At 39.8% G+C, this 23,471-nt stretch overlaps 1 protein-coding gene across 1 annotated transcript; it reads left to right on the plus strand.

The window, feature by feature from the left end:
- The first annotated feature begins 31 nt into the window (after nt 1-31).
- FASTKD2 (FAST kinase domains 2) lies at nt 32-15,368 on the plus strand. The gene is made up of 11 exons (XM_021702925.2): nt 32-769; nt 3,712-3,815; nt 4,498-4,606; nt 5,137-5,260; nt 5,536-5,675; nt 6,823-6,995; nt 10,850-11,010; nt 12,002-12,208; nt 12,627-12,708; nt 14,078-14,192; nt 15,195-15,368. Exons 1-11 carry the CDS (start codon nt 47-49, stop codon nt 15,312-15,314), a joined length of 2,058 nt encoding a protein of 685 aa, XP_021558600.1. The 5' UTR covers nt 32-46; the 3' UTR covers nt 15,315-15,368.
- Nucleotides 15,369-23,471: the final 8,103 nt, after the last annotated feature.

Genomic DNA, 23,471 nt, shown 5'->3' on the forward strand with positions numbered 1-23,471 from the left:
ATAGACTACTTTAAAGCGATTTGAAAGCGTTTGAGTGGATAGCACAATGAATAGCAGAGCAGGTTCCTTTTTATGGAATCTAAGACAATTCAGTACTTTAGTTCCAACAAGCAGAACTATGAGGCTGTATCCTTTGGGATTTTCCAGACTGAAAATTGTTTATTCAAACTGGAACCCAAGAAACCTTCTCTTAAGTGACTTTGGTAATGGAGTGCAGTCATCTATTAGATATCTATTTCAGGATGCCTTAATTTTTAAATCAGGAGATAATTTTCAAACAAAGGGCATAGGCACTGAAACAGTCCTTACAGTCGATAGACTGCTTTGTCCTAGAAGACTGTCCTTTGATTCAAAACACTCTCTTGACCCCGATGATGGATTGAAGAAGATAACATTTCATCATAAGGCCTCCAATGAAGATGTGCTCACCAAAGAAACAAAACCAACCCCTGTCAACTATAAAAAACTGTCTCAGGAGTGTAGTTCTCTGAGTGATGTGTTAGATAGATTTTCAGAAGGACCTATATTTCCCGGTAGTAACTATTTTTCAGCAATGTGGATAATTGCCAAAAGGATGTCTGATGACCAGAAGCGTGTTGAAAAACAACTGATGTTTAACCACCCTGCATTTAACCAGCTGTGTGAACAAGTGATGAGAGAATCCAAGATCATGCATTATGACCACCTGCTGTTCAGTCTTCATGCTATGGTGAAGCTTGGAATTCCTCAGAACACTCTGCTGGTACAGACTTTGCTGAGGGTGGTCCAGGTAAAATCAAAAGGAGACTTAAATATTTCACACAGTTTGGCATATCTTGAAAGAATGAGGGGAAATAGAGATGTATCCTCCTTGGAAGAGATTATGTGGAATAGGTAGTTTATATTCATTTCTGCATATACATGATTTAGAGACCTTAAGTTAACCAGGTCTTGCCTTTTGCTGTGGGAATTTATGAAAGCTTGCACCATTTTTCTTTGCCAGAGATGACTAATAGTGAGTAATAAACTAAAATGAGGAGAGATATAAAATATACAAGAAAAGGTTGGTTAGTTGAAGGTAAGAGAGAAGGGAAGAGGGGAGAACTAGTATTTATTGAGTACCTACACTTTTTACTTATTTAATCCTCTCATTAGCCCTGCAAGATGAGGAAACAGATTTAGTGATGTTAAACAACTTGGCTAAAGTCAAACAGCTAGTGGATTCATTTATTCATACTGTAAACATTTATTTCGTGTCAGTTATGTATCAGTTACTACACTTGTCACTAGAGAGATACAGGAGATGTGATTCTTATCCTTATAATGTAAAGGGGAAGACAGATACTTGTAGGCAATTGCAAAAATAACCAACATTCATTTAATAAGTCATATATTTACTACATTATAGGCACTGAGCTGAGCCCAAGGGAATATAATTATGAACAAAATAATGGCCACAGGGAGCTTTCAGTGCAGTGAAAGAAAAATTTAGTCTTGTAAGAGTGTATAACAGACTTCTAACTTAGGAGAAGGCCTTCATGATGGGAAGAGGAGACGGGAGGAGGATACAGGATTAGTGTTTGAGGCAGAGATATATGTATGTAGTTTGAAAACAGAATTGCCTCATGTAATCATCAGTGTAGCCTTTTAAAACAGATAACTACTTTCATTTTACTAATGATTAGGAAATTCAGGCGTAGGTTAAATAACCTGCTCAAGATTACCTTTCTGTTAACATCACTATTTATAGGTCTTGATTTGCTGGATGAATTAACAAACACCTAGTTCATGGTAGAACAAGGATTCAAGCTCAGTAGGAGATGATATCTAAGTTGAATCCAAGGAATGAGCAGTAGTTTGTGAGTGAGAGATCGATTGTGAAGGGATAGTATTTGAAGAAGAGGATTGGCTGTTCATCCAGAAGAGAAGTTTAGCAAGTTTGGGGAGCTAAAGTAGTTCAGTAGTGCTGAAGTATAGACTGCTGGGGTTGTGTGTTTGAGGGAATAGGGAGGAAATTATGTAATTGTGGCCGGGGAGGAGGGGTTATGGGTGTAGGGGTGAGATCTGAGTCTGGAAACGGGAGGGTGGGTCTTAAATTATAAAGAGCCTTTTATGCCTCTGTAAGGATTTTGGAGTTATCATATAGGCATTGGGGATCCATTGAAATATTTTAAGCAAAGTGTCGACATGTTCAACTTTATATTTTAGATCACTGTATAAGTGGAAAATGGACTGGAGGAAGAGTGAAATTGGGTAGAAGAGCCACTTTTAGTTTCAGACAAGGGAATCAGTGTCCTGTTTGATCTCACTGAAGCACCAGATATGATGAAATGATAGCTCATTGACGTAATTATTTACCTTTTAAGGGTGGACATCTCAGACTTCTAAACTCAGTGATCAGAATTAAATAATTTTTAAATTTCGAGGATGATCTCACATATAATCCTATTATAGAATTAAGTTATTAAGCATATGAGTTTTTAACTTTTTATGTTACTGTGATTTCCATATGTCCTTCATTAAGAATGAATTTTTACTTGTGTGTATGTGTGTTGAAGCCACACAGTATATCCATGTTTATTTGGTAGACTGTATTCCCTGTATAGTTATTTAAAAGTGATTATGATAAGTCACTACCTGGTTAGTAATGCTTTTACTAGAGTTTGGACGGGTATGCACATCAGCATAGCTTCTGCATTGGTGAGGTATGAGCAGTGGATATTTGGAGTCAGAGTATATGTATGTATGATTGTGTCTCCCTGACCTGTTGGAATGTTGTAAAGACATTTTAGCTAGAGATGAAAGGTCAATATGTCATTAGTGAATTTGCCCTTCAGCCAAATGGTCTTTCCTTTCACAGCAGATATTGATGGAATGGTGTAAATCGCTATGGAAACCCTCCCATGGGAATGAGACCTTTCTTTTTCTTTTCAGCCTTATCCATTTCTTCTTAGTACCTGGTGTTCTCACCTGAGACTTCATGCCTTGTTTGTCATGCCATTTTAGCAAAAAAGCATACCTCTTTCAGCCTAAGTTTTCCCACCTGTGATGACAACTATTGTGAGTTGTATGAATTGGTTGTGATTAAACTGTAGAGCCCTAAGTAAGCTGTGTTGTTTCTCTTAACTTTCTGAATTATGCCCACTGCCATTTCTAGAATCTAGATTAGTGCCTTAACCCAGGAGATCTGAAAGAAGGATCTGAGGCCAGGGGATCCCCTTGAGACCCAGATAGTGGTGGTAAAATGGGATAGCAGATGTGGATCAGAAAACTCACAACTGAAGTTATAGTTTGATACCAGGAAAGGATATAGAGAAATTATAAGAGGACAGCTGTCTGAGGTTCTTTAGGGATGGACAAATTGCCCCATGTACCTCTGTAGCTCTTATATTACTACACTTGTCTTCATGCTGAACTTGAGTCCTAAGAAGAAGTAAAAATAATGTTTGATAAAAGTCATTTCAGAAGCAGAGGAATACAATCAATACCAAATGGGTTTTCAATGGTAATGGTAAATGTAAAAAAAGTGTTGATATATAAAAGTGTGTATTGGTTATTTGGAAAATTCATTACATGTGACATTTTATTTCTCAAAGATGTTTATTGTGGGCTATGAATTATTGGTTTGATGCTTAATCATTTAATTGAAAGCTTCAGTTCAGTGCTTTTGCTTAGGTGAGGTAGTCTACTATGGGCTTATCATCTGCAGTGTTTTTGTAATTATTTCAATAGGAACGTATCAATGAGTGTGATGAGAAATGTCTTTCAGTTTTGTCAACTGTTTTAGAGGCAATGGAGCCATGCAAGAATGTGGACGTTCTTCGAGCAGGGTTGCGGTAAGTACTCTCTTCATGTGGCATTCTCTATTCCGTTTATATCTCGAATCAAAAACCCAAATGAAAACTGACTTGCCTTATTTGGGTGGGGAGAGACTTTGTTGGTAGTTACAGTCTTTAATACCTTATTAAACTTAAAATCCTGATTCTGGATCAAGTAAAGCTAGAAATAATGCTTCTCTTAGGGTCCATTATAAAAACTGTGTGGGTAACATTGAATTCTAAATTGATCTTATAAACCTAGTACTGATGTGGGCTGGGAGTGCACTGACATGTACTTGACTCATAACGGTTATTTGGGCACTGTGTGGAGGTTACATGATGCTCACCTGGCCCAAAAAAGAGCTTGAGTTTTATAATTTATAAAATTGATGCAACTGATCTAATGTCATAGGTCAGTGAGAATAATACTTAATTTCCTTTTTCATTGACTATGCAATGGGATATCTTACTATAATCTCCTGATGTGATTTGTTTGTTCATGGTAACAGAATAATGTGAGAGGAAATAGTGCTAGATTGGTCCTCGATCTTTAACTACTTACACTCCCTTGGGCAGGTAGATTGTTTCTGTAGGCTTCATCTTCCTTGCCTAGAAGTAGGAGCTGGACCAAATGACTTTTAAAATAATTCTTCTGGTTTTCAGATTCTAGGAATGTGGTATTTATTGTGTCTAATTGCAGGATACTAGTTGATCAGCAAGTCTGGAAAATAGAGCATGTCTTTACATTACAAGCTGTGATAAGATGTGTTGGAAAAGATGCACCGATTGCTCTTAAAAGGAAACTGGAGGTAAACACATTTTGAATTTTCTCAAGTGGGTAAGATTTGAAAAAAAAATTTCTTATGACCTGCTATCGGTTCCTAAAGTCAGTTTTTTAGGAGGACATCATTGTGCTTTTAGGTACAGTTTTGCTAAAGTGAAGTAATAGAAGTTGATTTATATTTATTTGTATATATAAATATATATATATTTTTAAAGATTTATTTATTTATTTGAGAGATAGAGAGGGAGAGAGAGAACGTGCACATGCGAGTGAGAGGAGGGGCAGAGGGAGAGAATCTTCAAGCAGACTCCCCACTGAGTGCGGAGCCCCAACACCAGGCTCAGTCTCATGACACATGAGAATATGACCTGAGCTGAAACCAAGATCGGATGCTTAACCCACTGAGCTAGCCAGGCGCCCCTGTACATATAAATCTGTATATTTGACCTGTATATCTGTTTGAGTCATTTTGCTGAAACTTTATCCATTTTACTTAAAAATAAAAGTTTAATATACTTTGCCACAAATTATAGATTAAAGTTTGTCTTTCTTTAGATGAAAGCCTTGAGAGAATTAGACAGATTTTCTGATTTGAATAGCCAGCACATGTTTGAGGCATTAGCTGCCATGAATCACCGTTCTATTATACTTCTGGATGAATGCAGTAAGATGGTCATAGGTAAGGGGAATTTTTCTTTCATGATTTTTAGCATTTGACCTACTGTTCTGGACTGTAGTTGTTAGTTTTAAAAACTTTACTGTTATACAAATAATAACTGATGATATGATTAGACCTGAGTTTTACTTTTGCCTATAGTTTTTTTGTTTTGTCTTTTACAAAATACAGTGCTTTATTTTTCTAAAGAAACAAATATATTGAGTGTAGAGTATCTTGGATTTTAAATTCAAAGCCATCTGGTAATTTTTGTTTGTTTATTTAACTCATTCTTAAAGGTAATATCCATGGGTGTCCTTTTAAAGTATTGAGCAACATATTGCAGTCTTGCAGAGACCTCCGGTACCGTAATTTAGATCTTTTTAAGGGAATAGCAGATTATGTGGCTGCAACTATTGACATCTGGAAGTTAAAGCAAGTAAGTTTGTTAACAGTTTAGAATAAGCCTCAGAAATTTTCAAGAAGCACATCAATTCATTTAACATTCTGGGTATTTCTCTGTCAGCTTTATAGTAGTTAAGAGACTAAAATATTGCAATGTTGAAATGACTTTTGAAAAAATAGCTCTTTATCATTTCTGTCTAGGAGTTACCTGTTAATATACTATTTAATCTTTTGACCATCTTTCCGAAAGAAAAATTATGTTGTCCGAAGTTTGTTCTTCTATTTGTTTTTTTAAAAGATAGTGTGGTACTTTGGATAATTAGGATTATTTCTGTCTTTCTGTTTTTCTTTTTTAGACTTAGAATAGTAAAAACAGGTGATGTGACAGGCTTATGCGTTCTGAAGAATAAAATGCCATTACTTAATTCTTATGTCTATCTTCTATTTATGGAAGGCTGTTTTGTTTCTTCCAGAACAAGAACCTTTAAATTTGGGGGCTATATTAGTAATAGAAACATCTAATGAAGCAGCTGGTAAAAACTTCTTTTTGTAATGAAGCAGCAGTAATTGTGTTCAGTCACTAGGTTCACTTTACTTTGGAGAGTAAGGTGCATATTGAGTTTGCCATGGAAATTGGTTTTGGAAAGAGAAATACTAATAGTGAGAAGTTCCAAGAGGGAAATGAGAAGTGAACTGGAAATTTTAATTTAATCACAGTATATTTCATCTCTGTTCTCATTTGTACAACTCAATATTGAATATAGAAATTTTTGAGTTACCTCTTAGATGTTTTGAATGTAGAAAGTGTCTAGGTTTGGAAGAGGGAATAGTTCAAAATTGAGTTGGTCATTTTGAAAAACCTCAGAAAAGGTATATTTAAGGTAGTTTTTAGGTCTGATGTATGAAAAGCATGTAAGAAAGGATTTATTTTTAAATGAAATGGAAGTATGGAAACCATTGTATGCTCTGGTTCTCAGTTTATAAAAAGAGGTTGTTTATTAACATCTGATTCAGGAATTGCTGGAACAGATTTTGTGAGGAAGAGAGAATTGTTTCTTTTTAGGGAATATTCTCTTCATCTGGACATTTCTATTGCTGTTTTAATTTTTTGAGATCTAAAAAAATTACTGGTAGCATTCTGTAATTGAAAAGTTTTCCCTCAATTCACTCTTTTTTTAAAGGTTCTCTTTCTCCTCATTTTATTTGAAAACCTTGGCTTTCGACATACTGATTTGATGGACTTGTTCATGAAGAAAGTGATAGCTGATCCTGCCTCTCTAAACATGAAAAGCATTATCTGTATTCTTCATGTGTATTCTTCTCTCAATCACTTCTACAAATGCCAAACCACAGAGTATGTACTTGTTTTTTTTTTTTTTATTTTTTTATTGTCACATAACCTACTTCAAGAAAAGGTTACATATTTATCATAAGCTTAATGCATTTATTACAGTGAACACATCCATGGCCGTCATCTATATCAAGAAATAAGGTGTAGTATTCTTTGTTTGTGAAGTTATTTTTGTTGGGGTTTTTTGTCTTGCTTGTTTCTTTGTTCTTTATGATGTTATTTGTTAATTCAGCATAGGAGTCTTCATTTCAAACTCTCCTAGCTTATTCCCTCAGCTCCTGAGTTCATAGTTCAGTTTTGACCCTGCCTATTCATTTGGTCCCAAATTACTGCTTTCTATAATTGTCATTTTTAACCACAACCATGCATTTCTACTATTAAGTAAGCAGTTCCTCAGACATTCTGGGCTCTTTCATACCTCTGCTTTCCACCCAGAACGTCTTTTCTCCCTCTCTAGATCAGTTTGAGTTCACTAAAAACAAAAATGTATATAAAATGTCATTTTTTTAGAAGCACAGACTCTGGAGACATAGTGCTTATGTTTGAATCCCAGCCCTGCCATTCATCAGCTCCTTAACTTTTGGCAAGTTGCTAATCTGTGCTTCAGTTTCTTCATCTGTTAAAACGGGGAGAAGAAATAAGAGTTATTCCTAATCACATTGAGTCTTTCAGGGATTAAATGGGTTAAGCTGTGTAAAAGAATTACAGTGTAGTCACAGGGTGGCAGGAACAAACTAGGCCAGTTCTGAGAGTCTCAGTGGCAAGAGTCACAGACCATCTCTTTGCCATCAGGTGAGTGACTTGACTTCAGCTGCTTTCTGTCCTTGTGGTTTCCCTCAGGATTCAGATTTCCAGAAGAGGAGATCCGATTGAGTTTGGGTCACACACCCTCCCTTTAGAGCATGTAACCCAAGAAGTGGTGCTGGGCCCGCTGAACAGCAGCTGCCCGTCGTAGCCTCCACTGTACTGAAAAACTCTGTTCGTGCTGTGTTTCCCGTGCCTCCCTGGCTTGTCCGTCAGAGCCCCAGTGCTTGTCACATCTTCTATGAATCTCTGGTCGAGCCTTGACACAGAGCTATAATTATATGTCCGTAAGCCTGTGTCTGCTTCTCAGTTGGAAAGCTCTCCAGAGTCAGACCCAGCTTCTTGTTGTTCTGAACTTAGCACAAGACCTGGCACAGAATAGGCATCTAATGAAGGTGTACGAATATCCCCCAAATTCCGTCTTCCTCTGCTCCCCTGGATTGGTTTTCTTCTGAGGCTGTCTCTCATGTACCTCCAGCACTTTCTTGACAAACACGGTCAAGCTGAGTGGTAATTGAAACTCCAGAAACAGCTGCACGGATTCCATGGTATTAGGAGAACAAACACTGGGTGGTTAGGGAGTTTTTCAGCTCATTGTGGGCATCCCAAGAGACAACTTGGTCCACATTGTTACATCGTGTTCCCTGTTCTTCCAGTCTACTTAAGGAGGCAAGTCTTGGACTTCCAGAGGAAGGCAATAAATGGAGGTACCAAATGAACGCTTTAGGGAAGACAGAGAAAGGATGATGGTGTCTTCGGCTGCAGTGGCAGATTTATAGAAGCAGGCTAACTCAGAGCATTTGGGAAGTTGATTAGCAGAGAGTGGTAGAAAATTTGGCTTAGCACATTGTATATCCACATGTGGTACATTAATCATTTTATTTATGTGGTGGCTTCTAGGGGAGAGGGTGTATTAAATCCAGAGTATGTTCCGGGGTTTGGAACCCAAGAAAGAAAACATTTAGCATTTCAACTTTCGTTTCAGTCCCCTGGTTTCTTCTTGATCTGTACTTACCACCCCCTAGATAATCCCAGATTTGCATCTCTGGTGCTCAGTGTGCTCCTGAACTCGAGAATATCTGTGGCTTGCTTGTGGTCACCATAGATCTTCTTCCTCTTCTTCCTCCTCTTTTCCTGCTTCTTCTCTTCCCTCTCCTCCTCCTCCATCAGTTATTTACTAAAAACTATGTGAAATGATTTTTTAAACCACCTTATTGAGGTATGATTAACATGTAAAAAGCTGTACGTGTTTAATGTACACAACTTGGTGTGCATAATTATTCTTGATTCATCTTTTTCTACTAACATTCTCTTCTTTATGTCTTCCTCATCTAAATTTGTTTGTTTATTTAGCCAGAAAACCTATACCAAGCACTTGGGTACTCAGGACAAAGATGAGTAAGACACAATCCTTTTTTTTTTTTTTAAAGATTTTATTATTAAGTAATCTCTACACCCAACATGGAGCTTGAACTCACCACCCTGAGATCAAGAGTCACATGCCACACCAACCGAGCCAGCCAGGCACCCCACGACACAATCCGTTTTGCCAGGATTCTCTGTAATGGGTAAGGTAGACACATAGAGTTTGGCAATTAAAGACAGCTTGAAAATTGGAGTGATAGATTTTATGCAGAACTTATGACAGTAGAGGAAGGATGCACCAGAACTCTAGCCTGGTGACGTGGAGCTTCAGGATGAATGCCAAGCGGTGCTGCCTGGAGGAGGTGGTACCTAAGCAGATCTTCAAAGGTGGGGAGATAGGAGGTAACCATAGGAAGATAAGCAGGAAAGAAGAGTCTGAGCAGAAGGGACACCATGTTCAAGTCAGGGAGGAAAGAAACAGCAGAGCATCGCAGGGAAGGACACGAAGTTGGGTCTTACTAAAGCAGGAGGTACAGGAGTGGGATGAGATCAGATAGGTGATTACCACCCAGGCTCCAAATGCGATCGTCTGCAGCCCACCCCTTCTGGCCTCACTGCTGTTTCCCACCCCATAGTAACTCCCGCAGTCCTGCTTAGCCTGCCACATCCTCCCACTCCCTCCCTCAGCCATCTGCTGCTGCCCGTGGGACCTCCCAGCTGATCTGAGGCCTTTTCCTGGACAGCCTCATTGTGTGTAAAGGCTCGCTCCAGGGCGGGCTTGCCTTCGCTGGAAGAAGCAGAGCTCTGTGCCTTCGCCTCACCAGCAAGCAGATAGTGTGCCCTTGCAGGCCTCCGTTTCTTTGCTCGGTTCCACATGATCTTCCCTTTTCCCATCGTTTCCACTTCCTGAAATTCTCCTTATACCCAAAGCTGCTCTGTCTACTTCCTTTCTTGTGCGCTATCACCATACTTTGCGTGTCATTCATTTTTTTCTTATAGAACGATAGATAGCTTATGTCCTAAGCCTGACCTGGGTTCAGAACCTGTCTGTGCCATTTATTACCATGTCACCCTGGGCAAGGGGCCCCACCTGAATTGATCTTTGCTCTCTTCATCCATGCTTAACTGCTTTGTCATACTGTAGAACATTAGTTCTGCGTCGTAAGATTAGGCTTGCAGTTCTTTTAACTCAGAATATTGATAGCTAGAGAATTTTAATTGGTTGTGAAACTATGGTGGTGTTCCAGACCTTACAGACACACTCATGGTAAAAATGCAGGAGAATAGTTAAAAGGCTCTGGAGCCTGACAACTTGAATTCCAACACTGTCTCTGCTACTTCCTGGCTGTTTGTTCTTAGACAAGTTCCTCAACCTCTCTGAACCTGTTCACTCATCTTTATTATGAGAAGAAGAAGAATACCTGCTCCATAAAGTTTTAATAGAATTAAATGAGTCACAGCCTATGAAATACTTACTCTGCACAAGACATGTAGCAGTAGCTAACTACCATTTATTGAGAATATGTATTTATTTTGAGATAGCCACCTGACGTGAAAGACATAATGCCAGTCTGATTTTCTTACTTCCTTTCTTTGGACTCCTTTGGTTCTCTGGCACCCTACTCTCCCTACCACGACCTTGTCTTCTATTTATATTTGAAAGCTGACTTTTCTTTGTTCCCCTGAAGGTTCCAAGAAGTTATGGCTACTTCTCTGACTGGTTATCTCCACCACATCTCTTCTGAAAATTTATTGAATGCTGTGTGTTCATTTTGCTTGATGAACCATTTTCCCATGGCTCTTATTAATCCACTTCTCCAAAAGGACGTCATCAGTGAACTGATGTCAGGTATGGTGTCCGCATACAGTGGTGACCGATATAAGGCAGTCCCACTAGCTAGCTACTTTGTGATTCTGAATGGGGTCATCGTTGGAGCAGAGTTGGTTAAAACATGCGGAGCAGATGCTACTGAGGAAAGGACCCAAAATGGTGAAGTCAGAGGTCAGTGCTTCAAACCGGCAAACCTATGCAGCCTCCTTTAGTAACAGACTCTTAACGTACAGAAGGCAAGGATCAGAAACACATCGCCATTGTTCCTTTTATTTATACCGTCTGCACCTGTGTGAAGGCTGCATGTTCACGGTGTTCTTTATGCCTTGATCAGAGGTGTTTGTACTTCCTAATCCTTAATGTCGCCTCTGGAGCTGAGTTCAGTCAGCTTTTGCAGCCTGAATCACTTTGTCACTCCTGGCCCATAATGAGGACACAGGCTCTTAGATCAAGCAGTCAAATAGTTCCCAAAGTAGTGAACTTATTTACTCTTGGAGTGAAATTAATTGTTGACTTTGGTCTTTAATATTAAATAAAGAAAAGCAATATCCGGCTAGATGTACAAAATTCAATAATGTGTCTGAGAATAGAGAAGTTTAAATTCTTTTAAAAACAATGTTGGGAAATTCCAAAGTCAAATTGTGAAGAAGGAGCAGCACGTGCTGATTTTTTTTAAGTGGTGACAGTGGGGGAAACAGCCTTAAACCCAGGAAACATGGATTTGAGTCCCAACTTGGCCTTTGGTAAATCATGAGGCATTTGAACCTTCCTGGGCATTGCTCATCATTCAGTGAAGAGTTTAGACTAAATCACCCAGAAAGATCTTTTAAACTTTCAAGCATAATCAAATACCAGGCACCGATGTAGGCACTGTGGGAACTAGGGAGACCCAGAGAGATTCCTCCTGAGAAGAAACAGATCATTAGAAATATAGGTACATTAATACAATGTCTTAAGCGTGGCATTAATATTTCTTCTTAACTGTATAGTTTTTTCCTCCTTTTTTTAGGTGACGAGAGGAATGCTCACAAGCTTCGTATTTTGGCTGCTTGCCTAAAACTGGATATTTCTTGTCACAACATGGTAGATTTGGCCCCACCACCGCTGCCGTCCACGGCATTGTATCCAAATGTGAAGGTGGCAGATGCGCTAAGTAGCCTTCTGGGAGAAGGATACTTCTCAAAAAACAGACAGTTGCCGCACAATTACCATATTGGTATGGGGCTTTCTTTGGTTTTCCTCTATTGTATTTTATTTTCCTTTATTTCGGGCGAAGATGAGGAGTTTTCCACGGCAGATTGGTGGAGCGTTGGCTCCGGAGCTGGACTGCCGGTTCGGAGTCTTGCTTTGTGTGTGCTAGTGCTCTGTTCGTGAGGCGCTCACTCCGTCCCCTCGCTCTGTCCCCTTGCTCCGTCCCCTTGCCCGTAAAGTGGCAGTAGATGGAGTGCCCGCCTCATCGGGCTCCTGTGGTGAATAAATGAGGTGATGCGTATAAACCCCAGACTGGAGTCTGGCACATGGTGCGCTCATCATATGTTGCCTCTGATGCCATTATCATTATTGGTAGGGTTAGTACACATTTGGAAACAGTATCACTTTGAGCAGCATTTGAAAAATTAATTCTTTTCTTTCAGATTTTGAAGTAAGAATGGATATTAACAGGAGTCAAGTGCTTCCATTTTCTGACGTGGTAACTTCCGCTGCAGATACTCAAAGGTTGTTGATGTATAGTCATTTGCTGAGCTTTCTGAATTTAATTCTCAAAGACTTCATATTAAGTAGCAGTAACAATACTAAGACCTATTTGTGCAGAGCTTGTGATATACCAAGAGACTTATCATCCATTAATCTACTGCTTAGGTGTAAATACAGACATTCCTTAAAGACAGTGGACTGCAGTTGAGCCATGTAATGAAGTAGGCAGTTTTTACAAATTAGGTTTTAAAGCTGAGTACTACAATAGAACAATGTTAACATAATTGAAATTATCCGTGCAGATGCTTCAGGTCGTGTTGCACACACCCTGTGTTCAGTCAGTCTTTGTGGAAAGGCCCTGCAGGGCAAAGATGAGTCAGACATGGGTTGTGACCCCAAGGAACTTCTGTCCCCATTGCTTCTTAGGACATGCACATAATTACAGTAGAGAACAGAAATCTGTAGGGCTTCACGCTCTGTCTGCTCATGCCTTTCCATTCTCCAACTCTGTAAACTTTACCCCTTTCTGAATCTATCTAGCGTGTTCCTCGGCCATCTTTTTCACTGTGACCTTCCCTATACACATTACCCATCTCCTCTGAAAGAAAGGCTTTCTCTTTGACGTCTGTGAAAGATAATTTTTCATTTTCAGGTGCTCCACTGTTTGGGCCTCATAATATAGCAACTCTCAGCCTAAAGTACTGAGGAGAAGTAAGGAATATGAGCATTCCTTTAAAAAATAAAATTTCTCTTATGTTAGATGACAGCCAAAGTATAACAGAAGACGGTAAGGATACAAAGGTCTTGTTTTTCCCCCAAACAACTTAATCTTTCCAAAAGGCCAAAACAATGAAAAAACAAATTACACCTTCCATGTTTTGTTACACATACAGATTTTATCTTTTTAACAGTCTGGCCTTTCTCGTAGTGTTTTCTTCTTTGTATTTGCTCTCTCCGTTCTGGTTTTTAAATGCTTCTCTCTCTGGGAGACAATATGTACAACAAGAGCATTTGTCATCTGGTTTATCTACATCAATACTTCTAGTAGCATAAATAATTATATTTAGATCAGAGATTAACACTGCACAGGAAGGCCTTAAAATGCTTTCCTATCTGGATATTTTCCTCATCAAGAATATAGCCATCCTTAAAGATGGTTGAGGGCTAATCATGTAAAACATTATTATAAGCTTTTGGTGTCTGTAGCCTTCATATACTGGAGTATTTGCAGAGGCCAAGTAACAACGTGGAAGACAGGGCAGGAGGGAATGGTGACAACTGTGGTCAGCAGAGAACTCGACTTTAAAATCTCCAAAGAACAGGAGTGCAGCACGATTGTAGTTGTAATCTCATTAGTAATGGGTCTTCTTTTGTGCATTTTCATTTTCAGAGTAGCTGTACTGTGTGTTCCTAAATCTACTTACTGTTTGGATTTAGCCCACCCCAGAGGATTCCTTGCTATGAAAATGCGACATTTGAAAGTAATGGGTTTTCACGTAATCTTGGTAAGAAAAAAATGCAAACGAAATACTTTTCAGTTACTGATATCCATTCTGCCAGGGGTGTTGTGGTTGAGCTTGGTTGCGAGGACTCTCGAGGAATCGTCAGCAGTGTTGGACTAAGTACCTTAGTTATTTTTTCTTTGGAAAAGAAAATTTCGTTCATGATGTGGTTTCTAGTCAGCTGATAACTATTATTTACCAGGAGTTTTGTAAGTGCTACGTTTGGTCAATTTTATTCCTTTTTGTTAAGAGGAGAAATGTAAATAATTAGTTTTCTTATTTAATTTAAGACCCATGACATGATACTCAATTTCCAGAGTTTCTTGAACAAGGGAAGAAAAGATGTGAATTAAAGCTTTGTTTTCATGGGTTGATGTGAGGCTGTTGTAGATGTTTGTCGCCGGGAAAAGCTGGATGGGCACGAGAGGAGAGTTCTTCTTCCCTCTCACACCTCATTTTCATTCCAAGCTCCACAGCTTTGCTTGGCTAGCCTCTCCAGATGGCTCTGTATGGAGCAACAACCTTATGAATGAACTTATATATATTAATGTTGGGATCTCTCTAAATGCCACTCATTTGGTCCTGCACATAATGTGAAGTGTGAACATTCTCATCTTCATTATGGTACTTTTTGTATCCAAATACGGATTACGTGCAGATAACTGAGGTTGAGATGGCATGTTTCTCTTAATGGGCTACTATTTACTATTTTTTCCCCCCATAATGGATATTATGTGAATTCTCGGGAAGATTATCCCAAGAGGGGAGTTTTTGCACACTTTAGAGGGCCTTTAAAGTTTTTAGAATTTTCACTGGTAGAGCTTTCTTCAGCCCTAGCACATAGTCTTACTAAACCTTTAAAATATGAGTAATTATAAGATAACACTTGTTTTTAAAAACCAGTTGGCTTGATGTTACTTTGATATGCTTGGATCTTGAAACTAGTTTTTATTTTACTGTCATCGTCTTCTTGCAAACTGATGATTTTCCCCCTTCTTTGGTAAGGTCCGTAATTGGGAGGTGGAAAGGCTGGAGATGCAGGATGTAGTCACACTTTTGAAGACCAAACTCTACTCAGCTGAAGCCTTTCTTACTGCTGATGTAAATCTGCAAAGCACGTGTTAAAGTCAAAGCAGACTTTTCGTATTAGCAGATGTAAGTTTGTAAAAGAACTTTAATAAAGACTACAATTCAGTTGTCAGTGGCATTCACCTTACTGCTCACCATAACAGAAAGTGTCACTTCAGTTCACTGTTAAAATTAATTTTAAGAGTGGAAGAAATGTTGTTTTTGGCATTTTAGAAGGTGACTCCAGAAGGGTCACTTTCCCAACCATACCTATTCCCTCTAGGGCCCAGATATTTGACAGATTTCGTGGGCTGTAGGTTTTACTTTTGCTCGTTAGCTTTGATGCATTGAACACTGGTTCCTTAGTTGGGATGGGCTGCGGCTGAGGTGGCTTGGGCAGTCCTTGTGTTCGAAATCTGCGCATCTGCACTCTCTCGGTAAGCTGTCCTGGGACTCAGGCATTGACCACATTTTTCAGTTTGACCACATGGTAGCCGGGTGCTCGAATTGCAGCGTGTGTAAGAAACAACGAAATAGCATGGGCGGGATGGCTGCAGATGGGGCGTCTGCATTCGTAACCGGCATTTGAGGTGGGAGTGGTTCGTGGGTCCCATGGAAAGATGCAGAGATGGCAAGGAGTCCAAATTTATTAAACCTAGTAGGCTGTGGGTTGCTCACGTCACTTTTGCCATTGCTGAGGTCCTTCCTTCCCCTTCCTTTCCCTCTCCCCCCCCACCATTTCATGAAGTCATTTAGATTAAATATATAGCTGAACTATGTTGTGAGTCAGACCTGAGGACTGCTTTTCAGTTACGTTTGTTCATTCTTTTGTTGAAATATTTGTTCAAATCTGCGGTATAGCTGTCTACCTAGTGTTTGACTCATGTGGACACAGAGACTTTCGCTATGAATCCTGATGCCATGTTAAGTTGGAATGGTTTTACCTCCATGCAAGAGACTGGGTGTTTATGTCGCCCCCTCTGAATTCCTGTGTTGAAACCTAACCCCCAATGTGATGGTATTTGAGGTAGAGCATTGAGGGGTGGTTAGTCCACGAAGGTGGAGCCCTCGTGAACTGTATTAGTACTCTTACAAAAGAGACCCCAGACAGCTCCCTTGTTGCTTCTGCTTTGTGAGGGCACGGTGAGGAGATGACCCTCTGTGAGCAGGGAAGAGGCCCCCACTAGACGCTGAGTCCACCAGAGCCTTGATCTTGGACTTGCCAGCCTCCAGAACTGCGAGAAATAAATTGTTGTTGATAAGCCACTGAGTTGATGGCATTCTGTTAACATCAGTCCAGATGAACTAAGGTACACCAAATACACAGACCTGCAATTTCTGGACATCTTGCTCTCTGCCAGACCCAGCTAAGTTCTCACACCTATGCTCTCTTTTCATTATCTTAACTCTTAGAGGTATAGCTCTATTAGGATCCTCTTGGGGGCTCTCATTTCCTTATCCCTAATATGAGGATAAATTATTTGCCACGACTATGCAGGTAATAGGGCAGGGCTGGAGTGTGAGCCTGAGCTGACTTGGGCTTAAGAGAGTTGAACCCTGGGGCGGCCATAAAAAAGCTCCAGCATAGGACTGGTCAACTGTCAGAGATTTTATTCACTTATCCGGCCTGCATTTAGGAAAGGTTAGGGCTGAAAGGAAATTTGGCAATCATTTAACCCACCTCCCTCCTTTTATGGTTGAGGAAGTTAGAGCTCAAAGAACTTGATTTTCATGAGTCTCAGCCCCGTCACTGATGCCCACATCATTCCATCCTCTACTGCCCTTTGGCTTGGGTCTCAGGAAATCTGGATTCTGGTTCCAGATTGGACAGCACTTAGCTTTGTGTCCTTGGCCCAACAATTTAACCCTTAGAAGCTTCAGAATGGGAGTTGAAAATATTTTATTAAAGAAACTAAAATTCATTCTTTAAATGTTATGTGTGTATCTATTGCTTCTAGTGGCTAATTATGGCTCATGTTCAAAGGACTGGACAATTTTATGAATACTTGTAACTACCTTTTGAGGAAGTAGTTTCTTTGCATTTGTACCGGTTGGCATGGCAGATTAAAAAGGCATTCCTCTTTTATACTAGTATTACTAGTATTGGCATTTTTTATTGGTTTGTAGTCTAAAAAAGTCTTGTGAGACTCCACGTACAGCAAAGGGAAACAGTTTAATAATATATAAGTCTCAGGATAGAAAGATTTATTCCTCTACATATTCTCCTTTTCTGGTATTCATTCAACTGACTCAAAAAAAAACCCCCAAAAAAACCCAAACCACACAGCCCCAGTTTGATATCATAGACCCATTTCTCATTCAGTGAGAGGATCACTAGGGAGTTTATAAATCCAAATTATGACTACTCTTAATCAAGTCACAAAATAGTTTATATCTTAGTACCACTGTCTCCACACTGTAGAAATGATGAAACTAACCTGTTTTACTGTATCAACCAACCAAAAGAGTGAATGTGAAAGGTAGAAGTTGATGTGTTTATATACACGGCTTGCTTCTGTGGTGATAAGTCAGCCATCTTGTGAGAGAAATTAGGTGTTTGGAAAAGACTTTAATTTCATTTATGCCTAATTCTGTGTTCTAAACTTTGAGTCTTGTTCGTGTTTGGAGCTGGGTTAAGATTTTTATTGTTATTTATTTTTTTAGCCTTGAACTTCTTTAAAATGTCTACATAGATTACAATTAACGCCAAGTATACAAAAAGGTAAACATCAAGCTGAGGGGAAAAAATAGATGATATATTTTTGACAAATATCTGAAGAGCCCCTATAAATTGGTAAGAAACACTCACGTAACAAAAGAAAAATGAGCAAAGAACTGATCAACACAAAAAAATTTCAGTCTACTGCTAATCAAAACCATGCACATCCAAAAAAATGAGTTATGTTTGCCTTTTAAATTAGCAGTTTTGTTTTTTCAAGAATTGCAGTACTGCCGAAGAAGGTGTGATGAGGTAGGTGCTTGCAGATGCAGCTGGTAGAATGTAAACACCTTTCTGGAACAGATTCTGTGGCTCCTCCCCTCCCCCTGTATTAAAAAAAAATTACTGTGTAATTGACAGTGAACTGCATATATTTAAAGTGTACAATTTGATACATTCTAACAGATTTTACATATAAAATATCCATGAAAATATCACCACAATCAAGATAATGAACATACCCACCACCCCTAAAAGTTTCCTCCCTCTTTGCCTTGCCCTTTGTTCCCTGGAAACCACTGGTCTGCTTTTTGTCACTATGGAATGTCCTTTGTATCTATTGACATTGGCCAGTAATTAGGTTTTTAATGATCTTTGTGCCTATATGCGTACATAGTACACACTTGATAAATATTTGTATTACTCCTGCATTGTGTGTAAGGATTCTTATCACTCCATTGATATGGTATTTCACTGCATATGAGCCAGACATTGAAAATTATGTGTGTTCATCATCACTGGAACATATATTATTTTCTAAGCCCTTGCTACTCAAAGTGTGGTCCACAGACCAGCAGTGTCACCATCATCTGGGAGGTTGTTAGAAATACAGAATCTTGGGATCCATCTCAAGACCTATTGAACCAGAATCTGTATTGTAACAATCCCAGGTGATTTATATGCTCATTAAAATTTGAGAAGCACTGTTCTAAGACATCATTTTATTATTTGTAAAATATCTGGATGTGCCATAATTTACTTGACATGGCGAAAACCCTACAGTTATATTAAACGGAAAAGCAAACACCAACTCCATATACTCGGATTCAAATTTTATTTTTTAAAAATGCAGCTTACATAATGCATGCATGTGCAGAAAAAGACAGGAAGGAAAGGGATAAAGATGGATATTTCTGAATAGAATTGTGATTTTTACCCATATTTTTCATATTTTCAAAAATGAATATGTATTACAAAGAAATCATTAGTTGATCTCAATTCATTCCTAACGTTTGATTCTCCAAACAGCATTGTAGTAATTAGTGATAACGACGAAGAGCTTACTTAGTGTATTCTCAGAATCATGGGGGATATGAAGAAGTTAAGACAGGGATCCTCTGAAGTTGCTTATGAGATAAGACGCCATTATTGTTTGTCTAAAGATAACCTGATGTGTGAAAAGGCTCAAAGCAGAGGGAAGAGGGATTCTGAGGGGAAAGGGTCACAGGGTTGGGTTTTCAGAGCTGGCTGTACAGAGGAGAATGAGTAAGATTTGGTAATATACAAAGGGAGGCCATATATAATCTGAACATTTCTTGCAGGTTTTTTATGAGATGGACAATAATGGTGGTGGTATATGTGATAAATTCTGATCTAAATTTTAAAAGGGAAAGGAGCCAAGAGCATTATCCTCTGCTTAGAATGTTAACGTAATAAATAAGTACTGTGAAATCTTGTTCTCTGTGATAATGTGGCTCACTACTCCATTCCAAGCCCGACCTTTTTTATGTCATGGTGCACATAGAAAATGAAGTGTTTTCATAGCACTAAGTTAAGGAGTATTTTGAGTGTTTATTTGGCGGTTAGTAGACCAAAATATTATATTTTCTTCATATGCTATAATAACGAAAATCAGTAAAACCCAAGTATTAGAGAAGATTTTAAATACTGATTTTGTGTAAAATTCCCAAACACATTTTTAAAACACCTTAATGAGAAACTTGATCTTGCTTTCTAGACAGAACTGGTAAATATCAAGTTGCATGCTTGATACGGCTATATCCAATTCTCGATCGAGATATTTTAATAGGTCTTCGAATTCTTGGTAGTCATAAGTAGCTGATGAAACAGTTTTTTTTGTTTTTGTTTTTGTTTGTTTTTTTAAAATTTTATTATGTTAGTCATCATACCATTAGTTTTTGATGTAGTGGTCCATGAATCATTGTTTGCTTATAACACCCAGTGTTCCATGCAATATGTGCCCTCCTTAATACGCATCACTGGGCTAACCCATCCCCCCACCCCCTCCCCTCTAGAACCCTCAGTTTGTTTCTCAGAGTCCATAGTCTCTCATGGTTCATCTCCCCCTCCGATTTCCCCCCCTTCATTTTTCCCTTCCTAGTATCTTCTTCGTCTTCTTCTTTTTTTTAAACATATAATGTATTATTTGTTTCAGAGGTACAGGTCTGTGATTCATCAGTCTTACACAATTCACAGCGCTCACCATAGCACATACCCTCCCCAGTGTCCATCACCCAGCCACCCCATCCCTCCCACCCCCCTCCACTCCAGCAACCCTCAGTTTGTTTCCTGATATTAAGAGTCTCTTATGGTCTGTCTCCCTCTCTGGTTTCATCTTGTTTCATTTTTTCCTCCCTTCCCCTGTGATCCACTGTCTTGTTTCTCAAATACCTTATAGCTGATGAAATAATTTTAAACCATTTTTAAAACCATTCAAAAATTGAAAATTCTATTTAGGGCCTAACAGCTCTTCTTGTTCTGTCATTGACAAATGCAGTGTTGATTTTTTGTGTGTGATAATACAAATGGGTTTGAAATGCATTTGAATTTTTTCGTATCAAGTATTTCCAAATAATAATGAAGTTCTGATTGTGTGTGTGTGTTGTTAGAACAGTCACCCTGCAACTAGTTTGGACATCTCTAAGCAAATAGATATAAGTCAACAGAAGAGATTTGGGGCATCTACCTGGAGCTGTACTTATGAGGAGCTGGCTTTCCCCAAAGCCAACTGTCTGCACGTCACCATTGAAACTGTCAGCAGCTGGAGTGTCCCTCGTCCATGATGGTCAACAGCTCAGCCAGCAGCAGGCTTCTTAAGTAGCTGTCCGGGTAATGGGACACATTCTTGGCTTCACACAACACATCACAGCACAGCAGGGAAATCCAATGCTTCTCATCTTCTTTATCTGTAGGAACCAAGGGGTGAGCCATCAAGCCCCACTCTGTCTAGGCTACCCCTTCTAGGGAGCGCTAGGTGAGGAGGTTACTGGCCAAAAGTCGCTTTGGCTGCCCAGCCCTTTGTGGCTACCCAAAAGGCTTAGGAGGTAGAGATCTCCTGACACTTTTAACCCATTTGTTGCACATGGGTGTGCTGGGGCTCACTGATGGGTCCAGGGAACCAAAGTCTTTACATTTCCCAACCTCTCTTACAGCTTGAATTCCAGATGTGACCTGGCTTCCTCCAAGCAGATGTGCCCGCTTGAGATTAAGAAGACCCAGATGAGATGGAAACCATTATTTCTGCCAACATTTGTGGAGCATTTGATTTTTCTGGACTAGCAATAGCAGAGGTCCCAGGGTGTGGTGCAGCAGGATGTGGGGCAGCCGTTTTGCTGGTGGGGATTGAGGCGAAGATGCTGTGTCTCCAGAACTAACAACCAGGCAGTGTCTTCATGATTTCCCAGCTTCCGTGCGGTCAGCAGAGATAGGAGCTCTTCTGGACAGCCAGTTTTGTGCTGGTGGTCTGAGTGTCACGCCTGGAAGTCAGACTAGAGGCTGCTCTTTTAGTCCTTCCAGGCACCTTGTAGGAAGAAGCAGCCTTCTGCTAATGGCCAGAAGTTAACATCCAAGCACACTGTGTTTAAGCTGGATAGAGTGGTTTCTGTTAAAGATACTAGAATGTATCTATCTATATCTATCTATCTATCATCTGTCTATCCTGGAGCCAAAAATTGGATACCTTTTTATTTTTTAAAAAATATTTTATTTATTTATTTGACAGAGAGAGACACAGCGAGAGAGGGAAAACAAGCGGGGGCAGTGGGAGAGGGAGAAGCAGGCTTCCCGCGGAGCAGGGAGCCCGATACGGGGCTCGATCCCAGGACCCTGGGATCATGACCTGAGCCGAAGGCAGACACTTAACGACTCAGCCACCCAGGCGCCCCTAGGATACCTTTTTAAAAAGCTTTCTGAATTTTGCTCTAAAGAATTTCAAGGTTAGAGACATACATCATGTTACTAAGACCCAGTAGGACTATCATGTATACTGCCCGCTGGTTTTACGTGTACCTCGCCCTCAGGAGGTTCTTTCAGGCAGCAATAAATGTTCCCTGGCAGATGAAAGGCAAGACCAGCCCTCCTCTCTTATTTTCTGCTTGTACACCCAGTTGTCACCATACATCTCCGGTTTTCAACTCTGGAACTCTGCCAGTTCCATCTCAGGCAATCTCTACACTAGGACCCACATCATCCCGAAGAGGGAAAGAATAACATCTAACTTTTGCCTAATTGTTTCAGGAAATCCATTCCTATTTTTGCAAAAGAAAAAAAAAAAAAAAAAGCAATGAATGGGGGAAAGATGTGGAATTCGTTAAATACATAAAGACTCTGATCTTGTCATAACTTTTAAGTTAAATTAGACAAAAAAGCCAATGCTATCATATTTGGGAAACTTTGAAGTGCTTTGATGTCACTTAGACTCATCAGAAAATCTCCCGTCTACCTTATTAAATGCTAGCCTCAAAGAAAATCAAAGATAACGGAAACCGGGCAATGTCCTCTTCAGCTCGCGGTTCACATCAAATTGCAACCACAGCTAGTGCCCCTGCTGTAGCCGAAAGGGGGGCCCATGCAGTCCAATCCACAGGGCTGTGCCTTCGAAGTGCCCGCTCTCTCCCAGCTGCCCCCGGGCGGGACCCACCACGAGCATGGAGCTGTAAGAGGGCTCCCTCGCTCCCTCTGTGTCCTCCTCGGGGAGCCCCAGGCTCCACAGCCATCTACCTCAAAGTCACCCTGTGGGCCAGGGCAGGGAAATCAGAACAGGTTTTCCAGGCTCAGCCTCCTACCTTGCCCAGCAATATTTCTTGGGTGACGTGGGTAAACATGTAGCCACAAAGAAAAACAGATGCAAGCAAGGCAGTGCTGGTCACAGTTTTGAGAATGTGGATGTCAGAGTACTTGTGAATTGACTTGCTCACTTTCATAAAAGGGTGGACTCTGCATTTCTAAGCCTGAGTATCTCACCTGGCGCTCTTGGTTTAAGAAACACAAACCCACCAAGACATTTCTAACACAAATCTCACTTTGATTCTCACTTGAGAGCCATATGTGTGGTTTTTTAAATTAAAAAATGTTCTTAATTGTGGTAAATACATATCTTTTGGAACTGTTAAGTGTGCAGTTCAGCGGCATTAAGCACGTTCGTGCTGATGCACGGCCATCGCCACCCTCCGTCTGCTGGATTCTATTCATCTCGTAGAATGGATACTGTACCCCCTGAACAGTAACTTCGCATTGCCCTTCCTGCCAGCCCCTGC

The sequence above is a fragment of the Neomonachus schauinslandi genome, chromosome 3 (assembly GCF_002201575.2).
Source record: "Neomonachus schauinslandi chromosome 3, ASM220157v2, whole genome shotgun sequence".
In the NCBI taxonomy this organism is placed as follows: Eukaryota; Metazoa; Chordata; class Mammalia; order Carnivora; family Phocidae; genus Neomonachus; species Neomonachus schauinslandi.